This window comes from Pteropus alecto, unplaced genomic scaffold (genome assembly GCF_000325575.1).
Source record: "Pteropus alecto unplaced genomic scaffold, ASM32557v1 scaffold21, whole genome shotgun sequence".
In the NCBI taxonomy this organism is placed as follows: Eukaryota; Metazoa; Chordata; class Mammalia; order Chiroptera; family Pteropodidae; genus Pteropus; species Pteropus alecto.
The window spans coordinates 10,917,943-10,930,281 of NW_006436282.1; the positions used below are offsets into that span (position 1 = coordinate 10,917,943).

General features: G+C 35.4%; 1 protein-coding gene across 1 annotated transcript in view; it reads right to left on the reverse strand.

Moving 5' to 3' along the window:
- MEOX2 (mesenchyme homeobox 2) overlaps positions 1 to 11,773 on the reverse strand; it is a 60,997-nt gene extending 49,224 nt beyond the window's left edge. Inside the window, exon 1 of the mRNA XM_006911960.1 lies at positions 10,980 to 11,773. Coding sequence (XP_006912022.1) covers positions 10,980 to 11,493 — 514 coding nt within the window. The 5' untranslated portion in view covers positions 11,494 to 11,773. The remainder of the gene's footprint in view (positions 1 to 10,979) is intronic.
- Between the last annotated feature and the right edge of the window lie 566 nt (positions 11,774 to 12,339).

Sequence of the window (12,339 nt, forward strand, 5' to 3'; positions counted from 1 at the left end):
AAACTAGAGGAAAAGAAGAAATTATCGATTGAAACTATTAATGTGAAGATGTTTTTAATGTAATTCAAAATTAACTACATAAAAGAGGAATATTTTTTCATTATTTTGGAAATAAAGTATGTTTAGACAAAAAGAAGAAAAAAACTCTTGGAATAACCAATTGTATTTTTCATGTTTAATTTTGTGTTTTGAGGGTTTAGTAAGAAATAATGATCTGGAATGAGCATGAGGGGTCAGCATTAGAGTATTTCAGAGGTTATAAGGTTCACTGTATTGAGGAGGAGCAGATGGGTCTGATCTCTACAGATCGTGAGGGAAGATGGGTTTGAGCAGGAGCAGGAGAAACCAAGAAGGCACATCTGGTTAGCAAAGGCAAAATGACCAACTATTAAGATTTTGAGGTATCTTCTATGCAAGAAGATTATTGTATTAAATTTATAAAGATCAATATTTATCTAAAAACAGAAATAAAGTTAATGACTTGAGATGATGGAAAGTTGCGAGATGTCTACTCATTTGCTATTTATTACTTTGAACATAAAAAGATAAATATATTTTAGGAAAAGCTCAATTTAACCAAATTTACTTGTGTTAAATTAAAAATTTGCAAACAGGAAATAGATTCTTCAATTCACAAATGGATACCCAAATTATGATTGTTTACATAAATATCTATCATTCATAGATATAATATAGCAAAGTCCATCTATATATTACCAGACATTAAACTATGGTTTAAACTAAAATGCAGTGGTTTATTGTGGGAGGTATCAAAATATATAGGCACATTGGTAATTGAAAAGAACTACATCATTAGAAAATTAGAAAATTGAAGCTAAAAGTATAACAGTGTTCATATTCATAAAGCAAGAATGAAAAATGACTGAGGTAATCTGACATAAAATCAGATTCAGAAAGAGGTAGTTTACACCCAAGTAAAGCACTTTGTGAAATTGCATTTTATTCACTCAAAAGCAGTAGCCAACGTTTTAAATGATGCTGAAATTTATTTTTATTGGGAAGACTGAAAACTTAAGGTTTAAAAATATTTTATGAGATTTTTCTTTTAAGGGCACTAGGCTGAAGTCAGTATATAGAAGCTGAGCTGCCACTACTTGGCTGAATGAACAGACATTACTTAACTTCTCTGGGCGCTTTCTCTCTTCTAGGAAATATATTCATTGAACTGGGTGATGCCTTGGGCCTCTTCTAGTGTCTTGATAATTTTGATTCTAATCATCTGTTTAAACATTACAGATTGCGACTTATTTTTAAAAACTAACAATTTAAGCCTAACCCATAATCTAAGAATAAGGAATTAGTTGGTGCAGTTGCCCCATTCTTGTCACTGCTGTTTATTACTGAGCACTTAATGTTTCGTTCTCCCTGTACCCCTCCCCTTACTCTCTCCCAGCCTCCCATTAACTAGCACAGAAGCCATAGCTAGTGTTTCATATACATATTTTTTTTAATTTTATTTTTCTTACAGATGACATAATATTGCATTATTTTCAGGTATACAACATCATGATTAGACTAAAACGTATGAAGTGATCACCCTGATAGATTTAGTAACCGTCTTAACTTTCCTTAAAAAGGAAAGTTGGCATTTTGAATTTTAATACAGTATTTGGTTCTACTATTTATTCAAAAACAACTGCCACAGACCATCACGTACAATAATTTAAACTTTTCTCTGAAATACGTTTCTGAATTCCCTGCGTTGAACTGTAGGTGCAGGAGAAGTGACTCAACTAAACAGAGTAAAACTAATTCATCACTCAAAACGTGCAACTCAGGCGGGTTTTGCTTTTCTCTCTGACCTCAAGCTAAGCAATAATTCTCAATGATTTATTAAATATAAATAAGTATACAAACAAACCAGCAAATTATTTTCTTTGAAAAAAATTAATGATCTCCAAACTAAAAATTGTTTTTATGCATTTTATGTGGAATATAATACATTTTTAGTTTTTAGTGGTATTTGCATATTTGCTATTCATGAAGGTCTCTAAATGAGACCACCAAAAATAACAAAGAGCTACAATATGTAAATTCTCTCTGCAATAAACTTTATAACACAACAGGAAAATGTCATGCCCAACCTCCTGAAACAGAGACCTGATATTTCACTGCTGTTTTTAAATCCCTTTGGTTTAAATTCTGTTCCCTCTTGAGTAAATGCCCCTCTGTACATTCTTCTTGACAAACAGGTGTTTGATAGACAGTGGCACAATACACCTGAGAAAAGTTAGGCGATGCCCAAGCAAAAGAGGCTACAGAGTGGGTCTTAGGGGTGATTAAGGGAAGGCAACTTGAGTCTTTTATACAACTTGGTTTAGAACTCACCCACTATTTGAGGAAAATGACTTGTGACTTATAATTTGAGGGAGAGTTGCAGATTATTTAAAATCTTTAGTGATCTTTTAGGCAAACAATCTTTCCTATAGCAATATTAGTAGTAAAATACAAATAAATAGGTAACATAAGACAGAAATTGTTTTCAGATAGTGCACACCTATACAACATACTTACACCTACATTGATATTTGATAAAAATAATAGCTAACACCTACTGAGCCAGACATGGTTTTAAGTGCTTTATATTTATTAACTCAGTATAGTTTTTAGGAAACAGAGAAGTTAAATCGCAACTAGTAAGAGACAGAGTGAGACATGTTCTCCTAGATCTACTCTGGTAATTTCTCCTGGAGGTTGACTTCTATGGATTTCATCCACTGAGACCCGTGAGCTATGCTTCTTTGTCTTCTGATTATATTTGGCTAAAGGGAGGCAACAGAAGGAGATTGGAAGGCATGAAGACGGATTATTGGATGATATCGGATATCAGCTGCAATGCTCCACCTCAGGTCCCAACTTTGCCAGAAGGCTTCTGTCTGGATTCTTGAAAAAGCTTCCTCTACTTGCCCTCTCAGATTTATGGCAGGCCCTGGGCTATTCCCCATTTCCTGTTTCTTCCCTACATTGCTGCCACCATCAAATAGTCATCATCAAACTCTCTTCAGTTATCCCTTTGAATGTGCCACCTATTTCCTTGTCCGATAGGATGACTAAGAAATAAAATAAATCCTTTACAATTTATCAAGTAATGGCTCAGTATGCAAAATAATAATAATAATAATAAATAATAATAATAATAATACTAGTGTTGCTGCTTCTTTTTATTTTCCCAAACATCTGAGTATCCAAGAATATATTAGGTAAAGCTCTATTTTCAGGAAAAAAAAAATTGTTATAGAAGAAAAGTTATCTCTAATTCCTTGAGTTTTGAAGGAAGACAGGGAAAAGAAGGTAATCTTGGAAATATGGATAGAAGCAAGCTCCCAGGTTTGGATGCCTAACCTCTGGCTTCCCTGTCATTTCAGCCTGTCTCAATAGTTTAGATGCTGCCTAGTTTAATGCAATCAGATCCATTATATTTCAAATAAGAAAAGTTCCAAAGTAAATATAGTTTATACCTACAGTTGCAGAGATTTTAATTGTGAAAATTAATAAACATACTGTGAGCTCATTTTACTTTTGAAAAAATATTAAATAGGGAGAGATGTTACTTAACTTCAATCTACTCAGTTAGTAGTAAAGTTCTCTTTAGATGGTTCTTAAAATGTGAAAGCCATTTGCTAAATTACTATTTTCCTACAAAATCAAAGCCATATTTTATCTATTTAGTTTCCGCTAAGTTTTTCATGGCACGATTCTATTTTACTAAACTATATGTTTTTGCTTTCAAAATAAAACCAATCATTTGTGAAATTTACTTGGTATTCATTGTTCATTTGATTAGAATCACTACCCATTTTATTTTTTTTCCAGCTAATAAGAATACACTTCAGTTTAATTTGCTAGTTTTTCAAGAGGCTAAGAAAAATCATCCAAAAGTTTTACTGTGCAGTCCAGACAGTGTAAAAAGTCATTTCTACAGACACTGAATACTTTTCACCACTACATTTGCAAATAACTATCACTTTGCAAAAATAAGTTTTTATTTGGGTGTCATTTCTGGCAAAGCTTTAAGGCTATATTTTCAAAGAGCAAAATTCCAGGCCTTTAAAATTCTACTGGCATCCAGCAACCTAAGCTGGACCCGCCTCTGGGTTTCCGCAGAGCCTGAGAGAGAGATGACTTCATCTTACTCATTTTCTTGCCCACAGTCATGTAAGATAACTGGAGATTTTTTTTTTTCTTGTAGTATTATGAGAATCTCTTGAAATATGTGGAGAATAATGAGCTACAGGAAAAGAAAAACAAAAGAAAACAAAAGCTGCAGGGGAGCTGGCATGTTTGACTTTAATGACTCTCATTGATTACCAGTTTCAGCCTGTTGGACTCTCCACACAGCTGTATATGCTTCAAGCCTAATATTTTATTTTGTAGCCGGAACGTTGAACATCGTAGTACAGTGTTTAATGTGGGTGCGCTGGTTCAGGTGATCTGTTATCAAGTAATTGAATTTGGAATTCTATCCATCTATTAGTGTATTTCCTTACAGAAACGGATTATTTTAAAGTGTGCTTTAACTATAGCTTCCATGTCCCCGTTATTTCGGCGCCTTCCCTGTTTTCTTTTTACCATTAACCTTCCCACTGAAACACCGTTAAAACTAAAAACTATGAAAAATAAACACCTTGTACTGATCATTTCGATAAATATAGCTTATCTAAGCTTCGCAAAACATATCTAAAACATCTTAGAAAGAAAGCTTATGTAACAAATAATGATATTTAAATACATTTGAAACATTTGCATTGAATTTATTCTATGAAATTTTGAGGAGAAACAATTTTTGAATTTAAATCTTTAATCAAAATACTAACGTTACCACTACGAGTATTACCTTGTAAACTCACATTTGCAGTACAAGTAAAAACTCCAAGGATGCAAAAATTAAGTCACCAAAATACACAAATATTTAGAATATTCACTTTTTAAAAAAATGCTAACTTTTAAAAGTAATATAGCAATATCATATAGCTAAAGATCTGATTTATTGATTTTACATCTATATAAAGAGAGCAAAGTGATTATTTTTGAATAAATTTTCCTCTAGCTCATAAAAACCCTTTTCAAAAATGTATACGTGTAATATAGATTTTACCTGATTATTGTTGTTCATATGCACATGTAAGAGACCAAAGAACATATCATAAAATATTTTCAGAATCTAGTGAAAACCAATATTCCAATACACAGTATCAAATTTACAGACAGAAACATGTATAAATTCAGAAATACCATATTGCTATAGAAAATGTAACATCATAAATGAAGGCTTTATGAATAATGGGTTACTTTTTCATTGTACATTTAAAATGTCAAATATAGAAGAAAAATAATAATTGACCCATTCAGTCACATTTGAATGTATATTCTTAACGAGTAACTTTTTGTTAATTTAGTAATAAATATATTAAAGGCTTTACAGAGAAATACTCTGAAATACATTCTTGATTATTTTGTATCATAAAATACTATCTAACACAACTTTCTTAAAGTGACAATAAATCCACTACACTTTTGTAATGTCAGTGGAAAACCATTAGAGAAAAGGACATTGGATTTAAATTAATTCTGCCTCAGCATAAGTAATGCAAACTAAAGGCCCAAATAACCCTTACCATTGTTTAACTCCATTTAACTCCATAAGAGAAATAAAACATCCTGCAAGGTTTTCTCCAGTTGGATTTTAAACCACACTGATGACTATTTAGGAGTAGTGTAGAGAGTCACAACTAACTTTTCTTTATTGTATTACTCCATGTCTACTTGAGGGTTTCAGTTGAATACAGCTATTCCAAGAAATAGTTATAAGAACATCATAACAAAAGCAGGAAAAATGTTAGTGCTTCATCTTCTTTACGACCTTAACAAAAAGCTTATTATTGATAACTAAACCTTATGAATAGCTAAATCATATAATACAGAGAAATAAGCTGTGGCAATAAAACTTGCTTTGTTGCTTAAATATGTTAAATAGGAAATATATCATACCTACCTCGATTTCTAATTTGTGGACTTTGGTCTCGGTTTGTGTTTCAACTCCCCTTCCCCCCAACCTTTTTTTTTAAACCATTGAAATCAGTTACCAATACCATAATCCAGGAAATGTAATTTAACTGGCCACTCAAGAATTAATCCTTCTGATTTTATGATTACAGTGGGGGAGGGGGTAATGCTACTCATGATAGTCTCACTTCATATGCTAATATAGTTGCTTCACAAAATATTTTATTATTATAAAAACATTTTGGAAAAAATACAGATAATTTGAGAGAGATAAGTCATCCAGATCTTGAACTCAACAACTAGTAATTAAGAAATTCCTGTGCATATTTTATTTTCTAATATTTTTCCATCCTTAGCATTTATCATTCATAGATGTTTGTAATCATTGTAGTAATGCTTGGGAAAGAGACACGCTCTGAAATTTTAAAAAATAAATTACTGAAGTGAACACAGTCTAAAATTAAAATATACTGCTGTATTTTATTGGTTTTCCTTATTTGAAATGAAAATCTAAATAGCCCTCACATCTTTGTTGTGTGTTTCTGGCTGCCATTTTTAATATAGTAAATGAATAAAATTGGCGCCATTACCAGGCCAAGTATATGTAATAGATTTATATGTAGGAGCTTCCTACATAATTCAGCTATCTCTCAAATAAAAAAGTTAATTCTAAGAAATATGGAATTAGTCTCCCAAATTTCCCTGAATCTAAGAGGAGGGGTTGACCCCTTTTCCTATTTCATTTTGTTTAAAATGAATTTCTAGACAACTTAGTTCACAACAAATATTGTAAGTTACTATAAATTCCAACGCTGTGATGAAGGGTCTATGTTTTTAAACACAGGGAAACCGCAATAGTGCTTAAAATATAAATTTTAAATTTTTTAGTTAAGAGCTTACAGGTTCCAACATAATGGTTTCCATTGATAATTACTTTAAGCAAATATTAAAATTTTAAATATTTAGTACTGCGCTTTTAACTCAAATAAGTTTTAGAGGTGCTATGCCTTGTATTTAATGATTTTCTTTTCCAAATAAACTATAAATAAAAATATTTACACAGAACTTGAAACTATTCCTATTTTTATTTGCAGTTTTCTTCTCATTCATTGCTGACTTTCAACAATAAAGCACCTAAATTCTAAAAATACTGCAGCTCTTGACTTTTGAGTATAATCATTTGAGAACACTTATATAGGTCAATGATACTTAGAAATTTTTTGCGGGGGGCGGGGTCAGGTCACCATTTAAAAATGTTGAGAACCTAAAATTAATCCACCACTCCAAAAAAAATACTGAAAATTGTATTTTTTATTTTGTAAATTTGAGACATTTTATTTGTTTAATATTCTCCTATAATAACCAAGGTCTTATAGACTTTTTCAAATTCTAAAGCAAAAACCATAATCCAGTAACATAGAGATAAATAATAAAGTGACTTTTTCCTTTCAGAAAGTGTAATGACTGAAATATCTAGAAAAATTACATAATATCAGAGTTAATGTGGGTAAGACATTACTTTCTATTTAACTTCCAGCTTATTAATGTCATTCTTGTCATTCTACATAGCTAGGCATATAGACAGACATAATTCGACAATAAATATTTTATGATCTTGTAGCTATAAATAAAATATTTACAATTTTACAAGAATCTAATGATTCAAAACCTTGTAAAACTCACATCCCCAAATCACTCCATTTAAATATAATTTTTATTTTTTATAAAATATGTGCATATATTCATTCGATTAATTTGAATAGAAAATAGGTACATATTTATACTTTATATTACCTACATAAAAGTTAAAGTTAGATGGATTAATCTATTTTAGCTACTTAACTGAAAGAGGGCATTTTATATTACTACATTACTTGGTGAACAATCAAATGTAATTGAAGTCAAGTAATTCATCCTATTTATAGACTTTTTTTCAGAATCACCTGCTTTGTATAGATTGTTTTAAGTACAGTTGTAAAGTTTCGATTTTTAAGAGTTCCTTTGAAGATGTGGCAGATGTTGGCTCTGCCAGTAACACTGGAAAGCATAGCAAGTTCAAAGTTGCAAAAATGTTTAACACACATAAAAAATAAGTGTGCTTTTCTATTAAACTTAGTTATTTTCAATTGTCAATAAACTATAATAGCATAAAGTTCATAAATATTTGTTTCTAGATCCTTAAGCCTCTTAAGTTTGTAAATGTGTATGTTTGGGAGGGGAAATGCATGTAAATGCACACTAGAAAATGTTACATATTGTAGTTTTAGCACCATTACCTTGGATAAAATTGGGGTTGTTTTTCAATATTTTTTAGTGCTTAAAACTCTATTAATTTTCCACACGGTCATGCACACATACATATACACATACAATCTAGGTATTAGATGCTGAGATATAGAATTTTGGTTCCGACTTTGCCCTGGATTTATGTGCTTACATTTACTCTGAACTATAAACACGTAGTAATTATAAACTGCCGAACAAAATGTAAATGGTCTGTATGACACATGACGTGACTTTCATCTAATACAATTTTAAAATTTCAAGAGTTCAGAAATTAATTTTATTTCTTGGAAATATTGAAATATTAAAACTGTGCAAAAGCAAAGAGATATATGTGTTAACATATTAGAGTTATAGTGATTTTCTATATTGCTTAATTTCTGCTAGATCAAGATGCTCTTATAATATTATAATATAAAATAGCTATGAACATAAATTATGGAACACTGAATGTAATATCATCACGAAAGATACTTAAGTTAAATCTGCCTAAAGATCCAACAAATATTAATTGACTCAAATAGTGAAATTGGTAAATTTTATTTGCAATGAGTATATATATATTTAACTAGAAACTATTGTGATATTTCCTTTTAGTTAGCCAAAATGTATTTCAAAATATCCCATCAAAGAAAACACTCACTCTAACTCCCCAATGATTCTATCCTTGGTGATGACTAATTGTATTTCCTACTTAAGATGTAATCTATTAACACTTTATGTAGCTGATGCAAACTTTTGTGTTTGTTTGTCTTCCAGTACTCTAATTATTAGCTTCAACATGTAAAAATAAACTTATTTTGTTACATAGTTATTTATTACCAAAGAAGAGTAGAACTATCAATATAATCAATTTTCTTAAGAAAGTTGTTATTAAAATAACTTAAGCAAACCAATTCTTGGATCCTGCCTTCTCTATTTCCTTGCAACCAAAATAACATGTGAAAATCCAGTTTGCCCTAAGAAACTTAGGTGCAGTGCTTTAGTTCTGGAAGAATAAGGAACAATCCATCGCAAAGATTTCTCATTGTAGAAAAATGAATAGTAAGAGCTTCTGGTAATTACAAAAGTGTGCTGACTAATCCGAACTAGGATCTGTTTCCAAAAAATAGTTTTATTGATATCAAATGCTGAGTCTCTGAAAGGGTCATTGCATTCTCAAATTGACTTCTTTTCTAAGGAAGATGTAAACCTTGCTATGATTAACCTTTAACTCTGTCTTCAAAGTTTCACTTATGCTTAGTAACAACTATTAAAAATGAGTGATACTGCTGGTAACTTCCTTAGATATAAACTAATTTGCGATCCAGCATTAAAAGTTCACCCCTGACCTTGGAAAGTAAAAGTTAAATTTCCCATAACTAACACTAAAGAACAATCGATAAGCATTGCTGCAAAGGAACATGAAATATGTGGCTCAATCATTGTCATTTATGTGGGATCATACCTAAAGCATTATGAAGGATAAATATTTTGCCAATCCTTCAAACCAATATCTGGAATTACCTCCAAGGACTGTTAAACCAATTCCGCAAATGTAGAACATACGTAAATATTATACTAAACAAATGACATCTCCCAAAAAGATGGAACGCAGGTTGCGCTATTGCTACAGACAAAAACTCACATCTCCCTTAATCAATTGTAAAGCATCTTTTAACAATTTCAGAATGATACAGATAGGAAAGGGCATTGAGGAGTTGCCTGGAAAACTTTAGTTTCTCTGGATTGCTACCATTTACTTGGCAGATTGTGCCTTCAAGCATCCGCTTTCAGTCACATTCCCCTTTGCGTGGCTACTCAATTTATCCCCATGTAGATGAGCGCCTCCTGTGCTCACCCTCGCATACCAGCCTCAGAGAGAGAGCAAACCAGCGCTCCTGGGGTTGCTGTTTGTTTCCCAGTACTCGTTTCCGATAAATCTCAATTGGAGGATATTACTTTCCACTTTTGAAATTCAGATTCTCTCTTTAGGTTAGTACCACACCAATACAACTACTGTTGACTCGTCTTTCCTTAAGAGTCATGTATTTATTTACAATTCTCTGACACATTCCTTAAAATTCTCTAAATTCCTAGATTATGTCTTCTTTCCCAAGAAAAGGAAATTCTAGCATTTGGAATAGGGTGCTATTTAAAGAACTCTGAAATCAGAATTAAAAAAAAAAAAAAACTAAAACTTTTTTTTCTCATACGCTCTGCCAAGTTCCATTGCAAGTTCCAAATATTGTGCAATAATTTGGAAATCCAGTTAACGATGGGAAAAATCGAGCCACTCAGAGTCGGAAACTTGCAAGGGAAAAAGTCAAGGAGCGGAGTCCGCACGCACGCCCAGCGAATGCTGCATCCTAGGGTGCACTCCCCTCCCCATTGCTCAAATGGAAGGTCACGCTTCGCAATCGATTTCACATACTGTCACTTGTCCTTTTTTTTCTCGATCCTCTGGTAAACTAGTTTGAACCTTGGAGAGCTTAGTGCTGTTGGCTACAGTGTTCTGCTCCGAGAAACACGTGTCCCCAAATAACAGGATCGAAGTAGCCCCGCGGAATTTCGCGGCGGGGAGCCAGAAAGGGCAAGACATGTACTGTCTTCCCTGCCGCCTCACTATAACGAGAGAATCTTCCCAGACATCTCTCCGCCCCTTTCGCCCATGGTGCCCGGCGCGCCCTTACCTGAGCTGTCGCTTTTCCTCTTGCCGCCACTTCTCTTCTCCACCTCCGCTGGTGACAGCGCCTGGCGGCCGTAGTCCCCCGGCGCGCACGCGGCCCCGGTCGGGGTGCTGGAGCCCAAGCTGGAAGAGTTGGAACACAGGACCGGAGGGCTGCTCCCCATCTCCGGGGGCCCCCCGGAGTCCGGCTGGAGGCAGAGGCTGTGCCGAGCAGCGCTCGGGGGGGAGGACATCTGCGGGAGGTGCCAGTTGGTTTGCAGAGCTTGGTGCTGCTGCTGCTGGTGGTGATGGTGATGGTGGTGGTGGTGGTGGTGATGCCCCCTGTGATGCTGGCTGGCAAACATGCCCTCCTCGTTGGGGTATCCCGCGATTATGCAAGACGAGGAAGAAGTGGAGAGCTCGGGGTAGGACATATGGTCAGATCTTCCATGGAGGGCGAGAGAGGACTGGGAGAACGGGTGCAAGCCTTGCGCGGTGGCGTGAGGGCTGCGCAGGCAGCCAAAGAGCGGGTGTTCCATAGCATGCAAGTCTCGGGGTCCAGCCAGAAGACTTCACGATGGTTCCAAACGCCACCACCTTCTGTCACTTTTCACTGGAAAGTGTGTGACTTTTCCCCCTCCCAAAGCAATAGCCGCCCGTGTTTGTGCAGAGCTCAGATAATCCTGGTCTTGAGCCCTAGTGGCCAGTCTCCTTTACATATAAACACTCTGACCTGGAGGAGCTTCCCTCGGAGCTACTCAGATGTCAAGAGTAGGAGAGGTTGAAGCCAAAAGAAGGTGGTCCCAGAGAACTGCTTTCAGGGGGAAACGGCTCTGAGAGGTTATAAATAGCGTGTAATGTGAGCCGGGGGCTGGCTTAGGAGCCCAGCGCTGACCACATGCAAACTCCCTCCAAAACTCCCGCTCAGTCTGCGCCACGCGCTCCCAGTTCCACTTCCTAACCCGCTGGACGCATGCAGTGCGTCCACGCCCGCCCGCCCCTGTCAGCCGCCAGCACTGCAAGCGGCGCGCCCCGCGCCTAAACCCGAACCAGGGCAGCCAGCTGCTCTCCAGTCCCAGCGCAGGCGGCTAAGGCGCTCGGCGGCGCACGCCAGCCCCAACCCTGTACCCCAGCCGGAGCCCGCTCGCTTCTCTCAGTAAAGGTTTTCTTGTCAGTGTCACTTTGGGCACTGACACCTGCAGGAAAGCTAGAGGTGCTCCTCGCTCTTGAGGAGCACGAAAAGAACAGTAGGATTAAAGGAAAAGATCAGAGCTAGTTTAGCTTCGCATCTCTTCGGGCCCTGGGCGCAGTGGCGCGCCTTAGCTTTTTGCAGCTGGTGTCTGTGGAAGAGTTGTTAATGAGTTCGGACGTCAGTCCAAGGTGGC